The sequence below is a fragment of the Crinia signifera genome, chromosome 4, assembly GCF_055691185.1.
Source record: "Crinia signifera chromosome 4, ASM5569118v1, whole genome shotgun sequence".
Classification (NCBI taxonomy): Eukaryota; Metazoa; Chordata; class Amphibia; order Anura; family Myobatrachidae; genus Crinia; species Crinia signifera.
Genome location: NC_139220.1, coordinates 115981950 through 116002516, shown reverse-complemented (window position 1 = coordinate 116002516; position 20567 = coordinate 115981950). Strand labels below are relative to the sequence as shown.

General features: G+C 44.0%; 1 protein-coding gene across 3 annotated transcripts in view; it reads right to left on the bottom strand.

Annotated features, from left to right (window-relative positions):
* The window catches only part of NEDD1 (NEDD1 gamma-tubulin ring complex targeting factor), a 79263-nt gene that overhangs the window by 22050 nt on the left and 36646 nt on the right, over positions 1-20567 (bottom strand). For all 3 annotated transcript variants that reach the window (XR_014473411.1, XM_083182297.1, XM_083182298.1), the window contains exons 8-10: positions 13351-13537; positions 431-565; positions 225-272 (exon numbers count right to left, since the gene is read on the bottom strand). Coding sequence is in view for 2 of the 3 variants with exons in the window: in XM_083182297.1 (XP_083038423.1) it covers positions 225-272; positions 431-565; positions 13351-13537 (370 nt within the window). In the remaining variant the exon portion in view is untranslated. The remainder of the gene's footprint in view (positions 1-224; positions 273-430; positions 566-13350; positions 13538-20567) is intronic.

Below are 20567 nucleotides of genomic sequence, written 5' to 3'. Positions count from 1 at the left end.
TTAAGAGTCGGGATCCCAACGTTGAGTAAATGACTGTCGGGAGCCCGTCCGGCACCAGCTTTCACAGGGGCCACCATTTAGTTGATGTCATGTTAGCCCTGCTTCAATAAAATACAATATCAGCTTTCACTAGTTTAAAAATTACCACACTATTGCACAAAACATACATATGGGACAAGCATTACTTATTTATACACAGTTCACTGCAAAATAATGCTACATACCGTTTCCTTTAGAGAGAAACTCTTCCATCCCCTTTACATGTAATACATCTTAAAAAAAAAAAAAAAATATTTAAGATAATATACATAGGGGATATTATTAACGATATTGACATCCACTAGATTAGATATAGTAAGAATTAAATCTCAATGCATATTATGAATACCAATCTTCATTATTTTAACATAAGTTTATCAAATAAGCTTACCATCACGGACTGGAGAAAATATGTCACCCAAACTACTTCTTCCAAATGTATCTATCGATTTCATATCTGAAGAAGTTTTAACTAAATCTGTTTCTTTTGATGGGATTACATCAAGACTTGTGCTACGAGGCATATCTGTAGAGGGAGAATAAAAAGACAAAAAAGCAAGCTTCAATATTAAGTAGATAAAGTAAGTGGGGATGAAAAATGACATTTGAACACATTGTGGAAAAATTGCACATGATTAATGCTAACAGTTTACTAGGCTTGTTTGCAACATCTATGATGTGCTGTACATGCAAACGGTAGACTATATGCACAGCACAGATGGATATACACATATCCATCTATCTGTATCTCTTCTCAATCTGTCTATACACACACTACTTCTCACCTCCATAAGGTAAAGTACCGCCATTGACCACTAGAGGTCAACTCAACTGTCCCAGTGCAAAGTGGAGCAGTAATTTTGACAGGCTTTTAACTAGTGGAAACCTAATAGCACACGGTGAACATACTAAGCTGCATATGCACAACAACAAATGAGCTATACCCAGACAATAAAATCATATTTGAAGTGCTGGTTTACAACAGCACCGCTAAAAATAAACTTAAAATAGGTACACTTTCCTTAAAGCCGCAATCCTTATGTATTTTGTAGTTATTATACAGTTGCCCAACATCAACGTTTAAAAAAAATAATTGAAAATAGTGTAAAAATAGTTTATGAAAAAGGTTGTATATAATTCTTAATAGCATATTGTTCTTAAATGAAGTCTTACGGCAGAACCCAATTTTCCACCCAATGCATCATCTACCTACTGTATCCTACAAGTTAGACCATGTGGGGAATGTTCATTTTGGCTGAGGAACAAGTCAATAGGGCATTTCATGGTTCGCACATGAAAAACTGCACAAATCCAGGTTTGGCTTCAAACTGGTTAGAAAACTATATAATTGCAGATTTTGGCTTCAAAGTCAACAAGAACTGATGAGACACATGCTTCAAGGGGACTACAGGAATGAGTAGATTCAATAAGACTATATAAGATCAATTAAGTTGGGTACTTGTTTCCTAGCACGGCGCCAGCGATAAAAATTGTATCCATCGGGCCCTAAAAAATCGCGTTGATCGCATCGCATGCAACCAAATCACATGCGATAAACGCGATTTTTACATTGGAACCAATGTAAAATGGTCCCTGAAACCCGATTTTACATTGGCCCCAATGTTAAATGCCCCCTAGACCCCAATTTTCATTGTATCCCCACCCTAATGGGTCAAATGTATGTAAATCGCGTTGGTCGCATCGCATACCTTAAGTTAAGGCATGCGATGGACGCGATTTTTTAATTGTCGGGGAAAAGGCTAAAAATAGCCCTAATATCGCGTCGGTCGCGTCCAACGCATACCTTAACTTAAGGTATGCGATGACCCACGACGGGTGCCGTGCTAGGAAAAAAGTACCTTAAGTTGTACTGTTCATACATTGTGCAGGATTTGTTTTATTACATCAAATGGATTGAATTTTTAATTATTAGGGAAAATATATAAAGTGTAGTTTTATATACCATACTTTTAGGAAGATCTCCTAGGAGTGGGGATCATTCACAATTGGAAGGTGACTCATAAGGAAAGTTATCATTTGCAATGGCTAAGGCCATGTGTGTGTAAATAAAAAAAAAAAATAATAATAATATATATATATATATATATATATATATATATATATATATATATATATATATATATATATATATTTTATCGAAGTTGTTTGGCACTCGAGATAATTGCAGCAATGCCGGGGTGCCTTCCAAATGGAGAGATATACAAACGTAGGTTTTTCTTCCAGTACCCAGCCGGGTGTTCTGTCAGAAAGAAGAGGCGGCACTCGTCGGACTTTAAATAGGTGTTATATTGGTACAAGTAAAAAATTCATTACACCAGATTAAGACGACGTTTCAAGACCCATATTGGTCTTTTCATCAGGTCTCAGTGCAAGTGGTACAGTGCAAAATCACAAACCATTTTGTGATTTTGCACTGTACCACTTGCACTGAGACCTGATGAAAAGACCAATATGGGTCTTGAAACGTCGTCTTAATCTGGTGTAATGAATTTTTTACTTGTACCAATATAACACCTATTTAAAGTCCGACGAGTGCCGCCTCTTCTTTCTGACAGAACACCCGGCTGGGTACTGGAAGAAAAACCTACGTATATATATATATATATATATATATATATATATATATATATATAAAATATATATATATATATATATATATATATATATATATATATATATATATATATATATATATATATATATATATATATATATATAATGTGACAAGAACACTTGAATAGTGTTTGAGGACAGGTATATTTGTCCCAGGTTCTTGTCTTACACCTTTTAGAAACAAGAAAAAGCTGAGTAAAGGCCCAGCTCAGGTGTTTGGCCTCACAGAGGGCTAATCAGCACTTATGGTGACCATACACATTACAATTATACAAACAATATTGCATCTCATCGCATCTCGGTTTTGCGATGAGATCAGATCTAGTACAAAAAGTATGTGCTGCACATACTTTTTGTACTAGATCTCATCACAAAACCGAGATTAGATGAGATGCGATATTGTATACAATAATCGTAACGTGTATGGGCACCTTTACAGCTGTGCAAGGCCCATGTATAGCTGCTGGACTGATCAGTGGGTGCAGACTGCCTGGGGAGGCTGCATAATCTCTGCAAGAGGAACAAGCTTTTTGATGTAAGTAAGCTATCCAGTACTGACTGGAAAACATGGTGTTTTGTTTAGAGATAGTTAGGAATATCCTGTGTTTAGTTAGTGCCGGGCAGGCAAGGTATATTATTTTTTTGTTTATTTTTATTTTCTGCAGAATAAAACTGGTTTAGGCCAGTTGCACCCCAAAGACTGGACTTGTATGATTTCTCAGCTGCTGCTTGCTGCATTCTACCCCAGGAAAAGGCATCCAATTTCCATACAGTGTTACAACTTGGTGGAGAATGCGGGCAACCTTTTTTGCGCATATTTTTTGCGCATATTTTTTGCGCATAAATAGGAGACAGCAGCAGGAGGCCACCAGGCTGCAGCAGGTGGCAATGGACGAACTTTGCAGGCAACAGCATCAGGATAGAGAGGCCTTAACAGAAGTGGTACAGAGCTTTGCAGTACCGACTGAAGATGTGGCCATCAGCGCTCCGGCCAGCTCTAGTTATATACGGGCCAGTCACTTCCTGCAGAAAATGACAGAGACTGATGATGTGGAGGCCTATCTGACCACGTTTGAAAGGACTACTGAGCGTGAGAATTGTCTGAAAGCACAATGGGCCCGCCTACTAGCACCTTTTCTCTCGGGTGAGCCCCAAAAACGTACTTTGATTTAAGCCCTGCCGATGCTCGGGACTATGACAACTTAAAAATGGAGATCATGACACACCTGGGAGTCAGACTGTCTGTACGAGCCCAACAGGTGCAGCGCTGGGTATATGCTCTGGAGAAGCCTCCTCACTCACAGATGCAAAACCTTATTCAGCTAACCAAAAAATGGTTACAGCCAGGGACATTAACTGGTCCCCAGATGGTTGAACGAGTCATCATGGACCGATATTTGAGATTTTTGCCCGTGGTCCTGTGCAAGTGGGTGAGCCATGGAAATATCAGATTATTACCTGGTAATATGTTTTCCTCTACTCCACCATGGCAGCCATTACTATGGGTTTCTCCCTTCTGGGTAGCACTTTGGAAAAGAAAAAGGTACTTGTGTATTATAGCGGCGCCCCCGATGTTGGTCGTACGATGTTTTTATCGAATCGCATGCCATACACCCGATGCAATTTTGCCCCCTATACAATGGAAAATTGTATAAGCACCCTAAAGTCCCCTATGCAATGGAAAATTGTATAAGCACCCACGCCACCCCCCCCACTATAAACGTGAACCCGAAGCGTGGCGAGCGGCGACCTTTTCATACCCCCACTATCCACGTCGGCGTGGAGTTGAGAATATAAAGTGTGGCGAGCGCAGCGAGCCCCGCTAGGGGGCCGCGGATACCTTCACAGGTATCCGCGGCCCCTCTCGGGCTTCACAGGCATCCGCGTCCCCTCGCTGCGCGCGCCACACTTTATATTCTCAACTCCTCGCCGACATGGATAGTGGGGGTATGAAAAGGTCGTAGGACGCGTACCGCCGCCGCTCGCCACACTTCGGGTTCACGTTTATAGTGGGTGGGGTGGCGTGGGGGTGCATTTAACATTGTAAGCACCCGTTTGGGTGCTTATACAATTTTTAAACGCATCGCATTGTATGCCATATACAATGTCATACAATTTTAAAATTGTATGATATCGCATCGCATGCCTTTTGGTATGCGATGCGCGCCGCTATAATACACAAGTACCAAGAAAAAAGACACTAGCCCCTATAAGATGGCTCCACCTCCAGGATCCGGTGTCTTGAATTCTCCAGCTTTAATATAAAACACAATTATTCTACATAACACATAACACTCAATAATACATAAGGGAAGGGAATATATGCTGCCATGGTGGAGTAGAGGAAAACATATTACCAGGTAATAATCTGATATTTCCTCTACCTCCCCCATGGCAGCCATTACTATGGGTTATACCCCAGCAGTTCACCTTCGGGAGGGTATACTCACAACCAAATGAAAACTTGCCACTTCCTTTGGCTTTAAATAACTGCAAAAAATACTTTAGAATCCTCGGCTTTCTTTCTCACAATACCGCACTATGAACTTTTCTCCCAAACTTAGCATCGGATGATTACATTACATCGATTCTGTAATGCTTTGTAAATGTATGTATAGATAACCAGCCTGCCGCTTTACACAGTTCAGCGACTGAGACGGATCCTTTCTCCGCCCACGATGACGCTACTGCTCTTGTGGAATGAGCCTTCAGGCTCTCTGGTGGTTCCCTCTGTCTTACCTCATATGCTTTGAGAATACAGTCATTTATCCACCTTGCCAACATCAATTTCAAGGCCATTTGCCCCTTTCTACTGCCACTTGTCAAAACGAAAAGATTTTTGACTGTACGAATATCCTTTGTTCTCTGGACATAAATATTTAGAGCTCTTACCACATCCAGTTTATGTAAGCGACTTTCTTTATAGTTTGCGGGATTCATACAGAAAGATGGTAAGACGATCTTGTGATTTATGTGAAATTCTGTCACAACTTTTGGTAGGAATTGAGGGTTAGTGCGCAAAACTACCCTATTTTCAAAGAAATTTAATAAAGGCTCTTCCGCCCACAACGCTTGTAACTCCGAAATTCTTCTTGCGGAAGTAATTTCTACCAGGAAAATAACTTTCCATGAAAGAAACTTCAATGAAATCTCATGGAGAGGCTCAAAAGGTGCTTCCATAAGCACCCCTAAAACTGAATTCAAGTCCCATGGTGCTAGAGGTGACCGGAACTTAGGTTTCAGTCTTTTTACTGCCTGTATAAAGCTACAGACATACCTGTCTCCTGCCAAGTCCCAGTCTACAATTGCTGATAAGGCCGAAACTTCTACCTTTAACGTACTCAAAGACAATCCCATCTGCAGCCCTGTTTGCAAGAAACTGAACACTGAAGCCCACGCTCCGTGGGGATTGCGGTTTTACTTTGCACCGTGTCACATACCTTCTTCATACCTTGTAATATGATGATGAGGTGGACCATTTCAAATTTTCAAATCCCTTCTCTGTCAGTGCTTTGGTCTCAACAACCAGGCCGTCAACGGCTATGGTTGGAGCACTCGACCCTGAACAAGAAGGTCGGGCCTTGACGGAAGTATCCAAGGTTCTTCCACCACCATCTGACGCACAGTAGCGAACCATGCTCTACGCGGCCAATAAAGGAGCATCGCTATCACCTCAACCCATTCTCTGTATTTTCCTCAATAATCTTGAGATTACCGGAATTGGAGGGAATACATATGCTCGTCATCCACCATGTAGCTGTCAGGGCATCTATCTGTTCTGCTTGTAGATATTTGAATCAGGAAAAATATATATTGGTACCTTTTTGTTTTTGGCTGTGGCCATGAGGTCAACCTGTGGCCATCCCCATTTCCTTACCAGCATACTGAAGACTTCGTCGTTGGCATCTTCTAACGGCATCGTGTTTAGAAATGAATCTAGAAATGGCCGCATCCACTCGAGGGGCCTTGTCCCAAGATAACACCTGTTCCTTTTCAAAGGGATACATCTTGCCAATCCTGTTTGGTATTGCAATTCTTTTATCTGGGTGTTTCCATTCTTCAGAAATGACACCCTTTAAGGTCTGTAATAATGGAAAAGTTTTACTCTTCCTTTTTTTATCCTTAAAAAGCATTTCTTGCAAGTTAAGGTCCTCTGCAGGATCCTCTATGTTAAGTGACTTGTGGATAAGGCTTAACAAGTTATCAATCATGTCAGGATTAAAGTCGGAGTCTGACTTGTCCTGCAACTGATCCTCATCATCAACATCAGGTTCCTGATCCAGCAAATGAACACTGCCAGCTTCCTCAACCAAATCCTCTGATTCGTCACTCAAAACAACATGTTTCCTCTTAGACCTCATTTTAGAAAGATCATCCTTGGTGACGAATGTATCAGACAGAGAATTCTTCAGCATCTCTACCAAACTGGTCATCTGTACCATTGGTATTTGCTGCAGGGTCTTACATGCCTCACAGAGGTTGCCCACATGTTTTTCTGGTAAAACTTGATCACATGTGTTGCATTTAGCCACATGAGCCCTTTTATGCTTGGCTTTAACATCTTTCTCTTTGCTGGTTTCAGACCTACCAACAAAATATACTCTCCTTAGTGCTTATTACATATAGCCGAGTGGCTATATGTTCAGCCGAGTGGTGAACAGCAAAAAAAAAAAAAAAAAGTGTCAACCACCTCCTGGCAAACATTCCAAGGCTTACCCTGACTTTTTAGCTGCCTGCCTATTCTCTTCCTCCATATTTATAGGCGGTGCGCACTACAGGGTTATATAAAATACACATATTCAAATCATATCCTAGTCACAGCTGACTGCCATCCAGTTTATGCAATCCACTAAAGCACTCCAGGTAAAAAACCCTTTACCTGTCTGACTTAGCAGCCTTCTATATAGAATATGCTCCTATCAACAGCTCCAATCCGGCCCATATACCAATTAATACCAATCCCAACACTGCTTAGCTGTGAATATCAGATGGGATTCAGCCTACATTAGATTTTCTGGACGTTTGCAGGTCCTACATGAAATGCCACATAAATCACATATCCAACACATAAAACCGCTGACGTTGGTGATGTCAGTGGTAGTGGAGTCATATGGAGACCGCTCACCAATCCTCGGCGTCTCCAACTCCCGCGTCCTCTTCAGCACAGAGCTCAGTCCGTCATCCCCATGGCCTTCAGCAGTTCTCCTCCGGCGTCTTCTGACTTCCTCCGGCTTCTTCACACGCTGATGACGGTGCCTCACTTCCGCTGACGTCACTATGCTGCGCCGCCTGTTCTCTGAAAGAGTAACACAGGACAGGACATGCCGTAGCAATGCTCACCCGTGCCGCCCTCTGCGAGCATTCCTGTGGATGCCGCCGACTCAGCTACCCCTGCAGGGGACCGCATGCAGCATTTGGACCATTGTCCTGGGGCTGGCAACCCCCATCAACTGCAGCCTGGTCTATAATACTGGAGCAGACGTCCTAGCAGCTCTTCACAGGGTTAGCCTCTCCAACTACCCAGAAAAGAAAAAAAGACACCGGATCCTGGAGGTGGAGCCTTCTTATAGGGGCCGGTGTCTTTTTTCTTTTCCAAAGTGCTACCCAGAAGGGAGAAACCCATAGTAATGGCTGCCATGGGGGAGGTAGAAGAAATCTGGATACTGCTGACAAGGTAAGGGGACATGGTAGAGAGGTATCTGGCGGCAGAGGAATTACTGATGACTACCCAGCAACCCACAGATCCTCGACAGCGCCCTTCAGTAAAGACTGGTAAGACTGTTCCGTGGGAAAATGTTGCTGGGCGGTGAGAACGCAAGGCTGGAGAGACTGTAAACAGTGGCCCTGGAGACAGGAGAATGGGACTAGAAAGGTCTATGCTGCCCAAACGGGTTGATAATCGTGTGATTAAATGTTTCAGGTGTGGTATGCCAGGTAATATTATTGCCAATTGCCCAGTCACGCAAGAACCCATGCAATGTGATGCTGCCTTTGAAGGTCGCAGAATGTCTTTCTTTGCTAGGTTAGCCTGTACTGTGGAACCTTCACCTAAACTGGAAAAACAAAAGTGTGATGTGTTCTTAGAGGGTAACCGGGTAGAGGCCTTGCTAGATTCAGGAAGTTTAGTTACCTTCGTGAAAGCAGGGTTAGTGAATCCCTTAAAAAGGTCCAATAAATACCTATTGGGGTCACTTGCATACATGGGGATACCCAACATTATGCCATTGCTGAAGTACATATAGAAACATGTTGTGGGTCAGCAATTGTTAAATTAGAACTGGTCCCCTCCTTGGTGCATGAATCCATAATAGGGAAGGATTTTCCTAAATTTTGGAAACTGTGGGAATCACGTTTAGCCACAGATGGGAGAAGTAAAGAGCCAGTAGTTTATACCAGTGATTTTGTGGATGTATGCGTGACCTCTGAACCTTCTGACCCTTTACGTTTTGCTAGTTTGGCTGGGGAGGAGACAGATGGGGAGTCCAGTGAGGACCCTCTTGCTGGGAATGGAGATGTAGCAGTTAGAACTGAAAGCGTGCCTGACCTGGGAGGTAAAGAAGGATCTGTTTGCCTATGAATAGTTAAAAGGATCCTACCTTAATAAAGGCTAGAGAAAGAGAGAGAGAATGTTAAGATTGTTAATGGGGAACCCGTGGTACCAGGTGACAGTGTTACGTATACCCACATGGTCAGGAGAACGTACTAGATTTAGCTCATAGTCAAGTTACAGCAGAACATTTAGGGGCAGAAAAGACCACTGAAAGTTTTACAAAGGTTTTTTTGGCCAGGGGTTTATAAAGAAGTGTCTGAAAATTGTGCTTCCTGTCCTGAATGCCAGTATCATGCCCCTAGACCTTATTTCAGGAGCCCACTAGTTCCCATGCCTATTATAGAGGTCCCCTTTGACAGAATAGCCATGGATCTCGTGAGGCCCTTGTTAAAATCTGCTCGGGGCCATCAGTATATCCTGGTAATAATGGACTATGCCACTCAATATCCTGATGCTGTCCCTTTACGCACTATCACAACCAAGGCGATAGCTAGGGAACTGATGCAGGTTTTCAGTAGAGTGGGAATACCAAAAGAAATTTTGACTGACCAAGGTACTCCATTTATGGCAAGGGTCATGAAAGTATTGTGAAAATTGTTTAAGGTCAACCACCTCAGGACGTCTATCTACCATCTCCAAACTGATGGGTTGGTAGAAAGATTTAATAAAACGTTGAAAAGTATGTTAAAAAAGGTTGTTGACAGATGGAAAAAACTGGGATTGTTTGTTGCCCTACTTGTTGATGGCCTTCAGAGAAGTTCCTCATTCCTCTACAGGGTTTTTTTCTCTGTTTGATTTGTTGTATGGTAGACACCCCAAAGGGCTGTTGGACATTGCCAAGGAGATGTGGGAAGGACAACTCACTCCTTTTAAAAGCATTGTTGAACATGTATCACAAATGTAGCCGTGGTACCTATTGTCAGAGAGCACATAGAAAAGGCCCAAAGTGCTCAACAGAGGATATATAACCGGAGTGCCAAGTGTTCTTGTGTTGGTGCCCACTGTGGAAAGCAAGTTCCTAGCTTAATGGCAGGGTCTATTTGAGATTCGGGAAAAAGTGATTGAGGTTAATTATAAAGTATAGCAACCAGGAAAGAGAAAACCCGAACAAATCTACCATGTTAACTTTACCAAACCCTGGAAAGATAGGTTGTTTCTGTCAGCGGAGCCTTGCTCTTCGGTGTCACCTCAGTTGCTTCCCACGGTGAAGGTGTCGGAGACATTGTCAGCTGATCAGAACAATCAGGTTTAAGAATTTCTCATCCGAAATAGGGAGATATTTTCAGAGCTACCTGGCCAAACGACCATAATAAAACATGACATTGTCACAGAACAAGGGGTCAGGGTTCATTTAGGATTCCTGAAGCTCAGAGAGAAGTGGTTTCTAAAGAAGTTAAAAACATGTTAGAACTTGGAGTCATAGAGGAATCCAACAGTGAGTGGTCCAGTCCTATAGTTCTCATCCCGATTCTGTAATGATTTTCATAAATTAAAATGAGGTGTCCAAATTAGACGCATACCCCATGCCCCATGTGGATGAGCTTATTGAAAGGATGGGAACAGCCAGGTTTCTCACCACATTGGACCTAACTAAAGGTTACTGGCAGATACCTTTAACTGATAGCGCAAAAGCAGCCTTTTCGGTTCAGGAGGGGCTATACCAGTATAAGATGTTACCCTTTGGGTTGCATGGGGCTCCAGCCAACTTTCAACGGACGATGGATAAAATTTTGAGGCCCCATAGAAAATATGCAGCTGCCTATTTGGATTATGTGGTAATTCACAGTACGGACTGGGGGTCCCATTTGGTTAAAGTAAAAGCAATACTGGACTCAATCAGAGAAGCAGGGTTTACTGCTAACCCAAAGAAGTGCTGCCTCGCAATGGAGGAGGTTAAGTACTTGGGCTTCATCATTGGTAGAGGTCTGATTAAGCCCCAACTGAACAAAATTGAGGCTATTCAAAACTGGCCTAGTCCAGTGACTAAAAAACAAGTAATGGCTTTGTTGGGAATTTTGCGGACACAGTAGTGCCATTGTCAGACCTTACCAAAGGGAAGCAATCAAATGTGGTGAAATGGAACTCTGATGCAGAAAAAGCGTTCCAAGTGTTAAAAGTGGCTTTGTGTTCACAACCTGTACTGATAACACCAGATTTTTCTAAATAATTGGTTGTACAGACAGATGCCTCAGAGGTAGGGATAGGGGCTGTGCTGTCCCAAACCAGAGATGGGGACGAACACCCTATCATCTATTTGAGTAGGAAACTCAATGAGCATGAAAAAGGAGGCTTTGGCCATTAAATGGGCATTAGATACCTGAGGCATTACCTCTTGGGAAGACAGTTCAGGCTAGCGACAGATCACTCCCCTTTGAAATGGATGTATGTAAACAGAGGTCAGAATGCTTGTGTAACTAGATGTTTTCTAGCATTGCAAGATTTTAAGTTTACGGACGAACATAGACCAGGCACACAGTTGGCCAATGCAGATGCATTGTCCCACATCTTCTGTTTGGGGGCTACCCCTAGGTCGAAACAGGGGAGGGGGATATGTGACAAGAACACTGGAATAGTGTTTGTGGGCTTTATTTTTGTCCCAGGTTCTTATCTTACACCTTTTAGAAAATGGAAAACTTCCATGAGAATGTTTCTTTTTTGTTAAAACTGAGTTAAGGCCCAGCTCATGTGTTTGGCCTCACAGAGGGCTAATCAGCACTTGCAGCTGTGCAAGTCCATGTAGAGCTGCTGGACTGCTCAGTGGGTGCAGACTGCCTGGGAAGGCTGCAGAATCTGTAAGAGGAATACACTTTCTGATGCAAGTAAGCTATCCAGTAGTGACTGGAAAACTTCGTGTTTTGTTTAGAGATAGTTAGGAATATCCTGTGTTTAGTTAGTGCTGGACAGGCAAGGTATTTTCTTTTGTTGTTTATTTTTATTTTCTGCTGAATAAAACTAATTGCGGCCAGTTGAGCCACCAAAGACTGGACGGTACTTGTGTAGTTTCACGGCGCCAGTATGGCGCCGTGCGTCTGAGTCCCCTTGCGGGCTCGGGGGCTCGCTATGCTCGCCACGCTATTTAAAATCAACTCCATGCCAACATGGATAGTGGAGGTATGAACTATCCATGTTGGCATGGAGTTAAGTTACTTTTTTGGACATATTTCGTGGCGAGCGTACACCCGGAAGTAGCATGGCGTCATGCTGGCGCCATGAAACTACACAAGTACCGACTAGACTTGTATGATTTCCCAGCTGCTGCTTGCTGCCTTCTACCCCAGGCATCCATTTCCCCTACAGTGTTACAATTGTGAAGATTGCACACACATCAGCAGTGATCCAGGTCTTGCTGGGGTGCAAACAGTCTCAGACTCCTAAGTCCAAACTTGGAAGTAGCCAAATACAGTTCATGAAATAAGAGAGCACTCACCAGGCTTTTTTCTTGTGCAGATAAATAGAAAGTAAACTTTAATCCATCATAGGTCACCAAGACTTTCGCTTGGTGACCTATGACGGATTAAAGTTTACGTAATATTTATCTGCTGCACTTGTGAAGTGTTTGAGAGCAGCAGTTATTAATGTTTCCAGAGAGTTGACTACCAAGCAGAAAACCAGGTCTCAAAAAACGTCAGGCTTGTGGTCGTCACATGCTAATGAATGCTCGATCTGAAAGGAGACTTGCCAGAGTTGTCCAGTCTAACAGAAGAGCAACAGTCAAACTGAATGATGGGGAGAATATCTAAATATGCAAAAAAAAATATTTACTCCCTTGGGAGAGTGGAGTAATGAGCAAGAAAAGTCCCTGTATACCATTAACATAAAACAAAGAATGTATATTTCCTAACTGAAAAAACCTACATAAGAAAATTACTTTAGCTTTATCTAATCTAATCATTTGTAGCCATTTGCTATGTTCGGAACAATGTTTTTTACAGTCTTTATTTTGACAAACACCCACTTTATTGTTCACCTTGGGTGCCACAAGACGGATCCCCAAACTTCTAGTATAAGTAATAGTAGTATTTAACCATGCATAGAGGAATTAATGCTTTGCAAAGACCAAATAGGTGCAAGGGGACCACACATAAAATAACAAAAATGGCTAGCAAAAGGAGTTAAAGCAACAATACCTAATTTGTCCTCATTCATTTCAAGACCTCTATCCACGGTCATGACTTGCTGTGAGAGAGATGGCGTTGTTAAAGTTGACGGCAAGTCTTTAGTTGAATGTATTCCAGAAGTAAATGTTGATTTGGATGGAACTTTCTTGTTGACATTTGAAGATACCAAAGAAGACTTACTTGAACTTTTGGTAGGCTAAAAAAAAAATAATAATAATTATATATTATAAATACATACACATAAAAATCTATAGTACAAAATAAGGATTGCAAGTAATTAGCTGAAACACTTTGATCCTAAAACTTGGAAAACAAAAACATGGATGTTTTGCCCTTTGCAAATCAGGTTGCATAGGTTCCAGATTTAAAAAAAATAAATAAAGTGTCTAAATAGACAGTTAATAGGTCGACATTCACTATATTGCTAATGGTACGTATGTCTCAAATTATTTACCTTCCTATTTCTACATTTGGTCGAAAAAACCTTATCAGTGCAAATTGATCAAAAGGGAAAACAGGCACTTCTGTTACCCAAGCAACAAGAGAGTGCCTGCCTTTCCATTCTTTTGATATAAATAGTCTTTGTAGTGAGCACCTCCACCCAAGTAATAATATAAGGGCTTAGCGTCAATTATTTGCCTAGATTGTGGATTTGAAATTACTTCACAAAATGTGCTTGCCTGTGCATAAGCCCTCCCTATTCCCCCCTCCCCACATGTTTTACCAATGCAAATTAATATAAACTGGTTCCGTCCCAGCTGATGCCCTATAAAAAGAATTCTCATAACCAACATCTCATGATGGTAAAAGCAAAGAACTCTCTCAAGACCTTCACTCCCTTATTGTTGCAAAACATACTGAGGGCACTGATTACAGATGGATTTCTAAACTTTTGAATGTTCCCGTGAACAATGTTGGGGCTATAATTTGGAAGTGGAAAGATCAGTTCATCATAAATCAGCCATGACCAGCTGTTCCTTATAAGATTTCTGACAGAGAAGTAAAATGCCCAAAATTTGGGCAAGTCAGTTAAATAACACTTTTAAAACAAAGATTTGTAGACTCTCTCAAAGCCATCAAAGTACAGGATCCGAAACAGCATGGGTTTACTGGGGGAAGATCATGTCAAACCAATCTTATTGACTTTTTTGACTTTGTGACTAAAGTAATTGTTTCGAGGTGGGGCTGTAGATGTAGCTTATCTAGGAGTTTAGTAAGGCTTTTGACACTGTCCCACATCGCAGACTGTTAAATAAACTTGAAAGCGGATTGAATTCTAAGAAGATGGTTGAATGGATAAGATCTTGGTTGCAGGAAGAAAACAGAGAGTTGTAATAAATAGAAGACAGTCAAAGGAGGGAAAAGTTACAAGTGGAGTACCCACGGGATCTGTACTTGGACCAGTGCTTTTTAATTTCTTTATTGGTGATATTGTAAATGGAATTGGAGGGTAAAATATGCCTTATTGCAGATGACACAAAAGGTATGCAACAGGGTAGACACACCAGGAGGGGTAAAACAAATGATTCATGATCTACAGTAGGTAGATTTGAGTAATGGTCAAGAGCATGGCAACTACAGCTTAATGCCAAAAAATGCAAAATTATGCAATTGGGTCTCAAAAAATCCAAAGTCTAAATATCGTCTTTAGATTCACAATGCTCCTGAACACCTGGGGTTGTAACCCCCATTCCCCGGGTGAAGGTCAAGATGAAAATCCGCTTCCCAGTTGTCCACCCAAGGAATGAAGATGGCAGATATTGCCACTGCATGCAGTTCCGCCCAAGCAAGAATCTTGGAGGACTCTCTCATGCAGCTCTGCTCTTTGTTCCTCCTTGACGACTGATGTAAGCAACAGTCGTTGCATTGTCCGACTGGACCTGTATCGCCTGATGTGTTAAGAGGAAGTGAGCCTGCACCAGGGCGTAAAACACCGCTCTCAGCTCCAGGTTGTTTATGTGGAGCTGTGCTTCCAGTGGAGTCCATCTTCCTTGTGTATCCCTTGGGTTACCGCCCACCTGCCTAGCAGACTGGCGTCCACTGTTAACAGAATCCAGTCCTGGATCCAGAATCTCCGCCCCGCTAGGAGATTTGGCGCATGTAGCCACCGTTGCAGGGACAGTCTCGTCTTTGCCGACAGGCAGTTTAACCTGTGCATATGGACATGTGAATCCGACCATTTGCTTAAGAGGTCCCACTGGAATATTCTTGATTGAAATCTCCCGAATTGGAGAAACTCAAATGAGGCCACCATCTTTCCCATTAACCTGATACACAGGTAGACTGAGACCCTCTCTGTTACCAGAACTTCTCTCAACAGCTGATGCAGTGCGGTGATATTCTCCATTGGGAAAAACACCCTTCTCTCTACCATGTCCACAATCAGCCCCAAGAATTGGAGACGTTGGGTTGGTATCAGTGAGGACTTGGGTATGTTCAGTACCCATCCATGGTCTGACAGAAGACGCATGGTCGTGTCTATTGCTCCCTTTAGCAGTGACTCTGATTCCGCTATTGGTCGTCGAAGTATGGAATTATATTCATTCCCAGAGTCCTTAGAAGGAACATCATCTCTGCCATCACCTTGGTGAAGACGCGTGGGGCGGTCGACAATCCAAAAGGCAGGGCTTGAAACGAACTGCTCGTCCAGTATGGCAAATCTCAAATATGCCTGTTGAAAAACTTATACTGGTATGTGAAGGTATGCATCCTTCACTTCGATAGACGCAAGGAATTCTCCTTCCTCCAATCACCACCCTTCTGCTGCCATCTACCAGGATGCATAAGATGTGGACATTTCAGCAAGACAATGATCTCAATCACACAGCCAAGGACACTTTCAATTAGTTTGAGAGAAAGAAAATAAAACTGATAGAATTGCCCAGCCAATCTCCTGACTTGAATACAATTAAAATAGGATTTTAATACCTACCGTTAAATCCTTTTCTCGAAGTTCTTATGGGATACAGGGAAGTCGTTCATAACGATGGGGAAAAGAGGATATCCGAAGGAGACAGGCACATATAAAACTTTATACTGGGTGTACTGGCTCCTCCCCTCTGCTCCCCTCCCTCTAGTCAGTTAATAGAAACTGTGCCGAAGGAGAACAATAATATGAAAGGAATATGTGTAATATTTACTGTGGTGAGATTCATCCAGCACACCCAACATACATTCAACATACATAGACCACTGTAGCGACCACAGAACATGGGAAGTCTCAGGGCCTTAGAACATGTCAATCATTGACAACTTTTAGAACTGTGTTCCAACTGGAACATCTTAATAAGAACTATCACCTAAGTGACAACAGACACTCGTGAACAGCTAAGGTACACGATGTAAACAGTAAGGTTACCTTGGTAACCTACACCCTTATGTCCGCAAGGAACAAAAGGTAACAGAAGGACCCAGTATTGGTCCACATCTCACCAAAGTGAGTAAGGCAAAACTCCGCACAGAGGCGGGCGCCCTGTATCCCATAAGAACTTTGAGAAAAGGATTTACCGGTAGGTATTAAAATCCTATTTTCTCTTACATTCTTATGGGATACAGGGAAGTCGTTCATAACGATGGGGATATACCAAAGACATCAGAACGGGCGGGATTGTGCGGAGATTGCCACAGCACCGCTTGCCCAAACTGAGTATCTTTAGTGGCCAAAGCAACAAATTTGTAAAACTTGACAAAAGTGTGTTGGCCTGACCATGTGGCGGCTCTACACAATTGTAAGGCCGACACTCCTCGGGCAGCCGCCCAGGAAGTCCCCACTGAACGAGTTGAGTGGGCTTTCACCCCAGCAGGCATAGGAAGCTTTGCTACCACATAAGCCTGTTTAATGGTTGCACAGATCCAACGTGTAATAGACTGCTTAGAAGCAGGACGCCCGATCTTTTGGGCATCATAAAGGACAAAAAGTCCATCAGTCTTGTGAATTCTCGCTGTTCTCCTGATGTAGACCCGGAGAATCCTTACCACATCCAAAGATGTTGGCACCTCAGAATGAGGCCCACTAGCAGGAACCACAATTGGCTGGTTCACATGGAACGCAGACACCACTTTAGGAAGAAAACTTGGGTTAGTGCGTAATTATGCCCTGTCTTCATAGAAGATCAAATATGGGCTCTTGCAAGTTAATGCCTCTAGCTCAGAGACCCTCCTAGCCAAAGCTAGTGCTAGTAAGACCACCGTCTTCCATGTCAGATATTTCAATTCAATTTCCTCCAATGGCTCAAACCAGGAGGATTTTAGGAACGTCAGAGTGACATCCAAGTCCCATGGTGGAGTAGGGGCCACAAAAGGAGGCTGTATATGCAATACTCCTTGCAGAAATGTCTGCACTTCAGGTATATTAACCAGCTTCTTTCGGAAAAAGACAGATAGTGCAGATACCTGCACCTTCAAGGAGCCTAAACGTAGGCCCAGGTCCAGACCTGATTGAAGAAATCTGAGAAATCTTTCAAGTTTAAACTCTGATGGAGTAAACTTTTCCTGTTCACACCAACCCACATATCTCTTCCAGATATGGTGGTAATGTGCAGCCGGTTTTCTTGCACTTGTCATAGTTCTGATGACTGAAGTGTGAAATCCCTTCTGTGTCAGGATCTGCCGCTCAACTTCCAGGCCGTCAAACGCAGCTGTTCCAAGGCCTGGAAGACGCACGGGCCTTGCATGAGCAGGTCTCCTTGCAGAGGTAGGCGCCACGAGTCCCTTTGAAGACTTAGAAGATCTGGGTACCACGCTCTTCGTGGCCAGTCCGGAGCCACAAGAATCACCTCGGCTCCGTCTCTTCTTATCTTCCTTAACACCCGAGCCACTAGGGGAATCGGTAGGAAGACATAAATCAGGCTGTGGAACGTCCACGGTATGGAGAGGGCGTCCACTCCTTCTGCCTGAGGGTCTCTCGCCCTGGAGAAGTATCTGGATACTTTCCAATTGTGTCTTGATGCCATCAAGTCTACTAGTGGGGTCCCCCACCGAGCCACTAGGGCACTGAACACCTGGTGGTGTAGACTCCATTCCCCGGGATGGAGCTCGTGGCGACTGAGGAAGTCTGCTTCCCAGTTGTTCACCCCGGGTATGAATATGGCAGAAAGAGCCTGACAGTGACTCTCTGCCCAGGACAGGATCTTTGTTGCTTCCCGCATGCAGGGTCTGCTCTTGGTCCCGCCCTGCCTGTTCAGAAACGCCACAGTAGTGGCATTGTCTGATTGGATGCGGACCGCCTGTCCGCTGAGGAGAGGGGCCGCCTTCAGAAGTGCATAATACACAGCATGTAACTCCAAGTTGTTGATGTGGAGGCGTGTTTCCCATAGGGTCCATTTGCCCTGAAAGGACTGGCCCATGGTCACTGCACCCCATCCCAGGAGGCTCGCATCCGTGGTGACTAAGACCCAATCCGACGCCCTGCTAGTAGGTTGGGCGTGTGGAGCCACCACTGTAGTGACAGTCTGGTCCGAGATGACAACACAATCCGCCGATGCATCTGGCGATGTGAACCGGACCACTTGCTCAGGAGGTCGAGCTGAAAAACCCTGCTGTGAAACCTCCCGAATTGGAGAGCCTCGAATGAGGCCACCATCTTTCCTAATAGGATAATGCACTGGTGCACTGTCACCTGGGGGGGCTTCAACAAGTCTGTGACCAGCTGTTGAAGGTCAACAATCTTGTCCTGTGGCAGGGACACTCATGAGAGCCATGTCCAGCACCATCCCCAGGAACTGGAGTCTCTGAAGGGATCAGAGAGGACTTTGCGATGTTCAGGAGCCAACCAAGACCCGACAGGGTCTGCCTGGTAATTTGTAAGGCTGCCTGCAATTCCTCTGGTGACCGCGCCTTTACCAGCAGGTCGTCCAAGTATGGTATCACACAAATCCCTTGTTTCCTGAGAACCACCATCATCTCCGCCATCACCTTGGTGAATATGCGTGGGCTGAGGACAGGCCGAATGGCAGTGCGCGGAACTGATAGTGATCGTTCAGCAGCGCAAACCTCAGATATTTTTGATGAGGGGCCCATATTGGGATGTGAAGGTAGGCGTCCTTCACGTCCAAGGACGCCAAGAACTCCCCCTCCTCCAGTGCCGCTATGACGGCCCGCAATGACTCCATCTTGAACTTGGTTACAGTCAAGAAAGGGTTCAGGGATTTTAGGTTCAGTATCGGGCGTACTGACCCGTCCGGTTTTGGGACTACAAATAAATTTGAGTAATAGCCCTGCCCCCTCTCCAGGGGAGGGACCGGGGCTATTACCCTGGCTTGTACCAGCTTTTGGATTGCTTGCTGCAAAACCATTTGGTCCTCTGGGGACGCTGGGAGGCCTGATTTGAAAAACCTCTGAGGTGGCTGAACTGCAAACTCCAGCTTGTCGCCTTGCGTAATAAGAGCCTGTACCCAAGAATTTAGGCACAAGGCTTCCCAAACATGGCCGAAGAACGCCAGTCTGGCTCCCACCTCGGCCGGAGCTATTGGTGGAGTCATGCTGCGGGTTTACCTGCAGCTGCCCCGGATGGTCGCTTTGTGGTGGCTGAAGCAGAAGGCTTCCTGAATTTAGCTCGGGAGCCTCTGGCAGCATTAGAGCCACCCCTGGCCTTTGGACGGAATTTACTTGCCCGAAAGGACTGCTGGGAGTGAGATTGGAAAGGACGCTTGGGCGCCTGTGGGGTTGATGGCAGGAATGTGGACTTCCCTGCCGTGGCTTTAGAGATTAACTCATCTAAATCACTCCCAAACAACCTGCCGCCTGTGAAGGGGAGGTTTTCTACACTCCGTTTGGAGTCAGCGTCAGCTACCCACTGCCGCAGCCAGAGGGATCTGCGCCCCGACACCGTCATGTCTGAGTTACGGCCGTTAATGGCTCCTAACTCCTTCTGTGCTTCACACAGAACTTTAGCTGTGTCCTGAATATGGTGTAATTTTTCAGACACCTGCGCTACTGTCATGTCACCCAGAAGACCTTCCTGGATCTGGGAGGCCCACGTGTATATAGACTTAGCCATATAACAACTTGCTAAGACAGGACGCTGACACGCGCCACTAGCAGTAAAAATGGACTTAAGGGTATTTTCAACCTTCCTGTCCGTGGCGTCTTTCAGTGAAGACGACCCTGGTACTGGAAGCACCATCTTTTTTGCTAGGCGAGACACAGAAGAATAAATCTCCGGTGGCTCCTCCCACACCTTGCGTCCCGCAGGATCAAAAGGGAACGTGGCTCTAAATTTCTTAGCC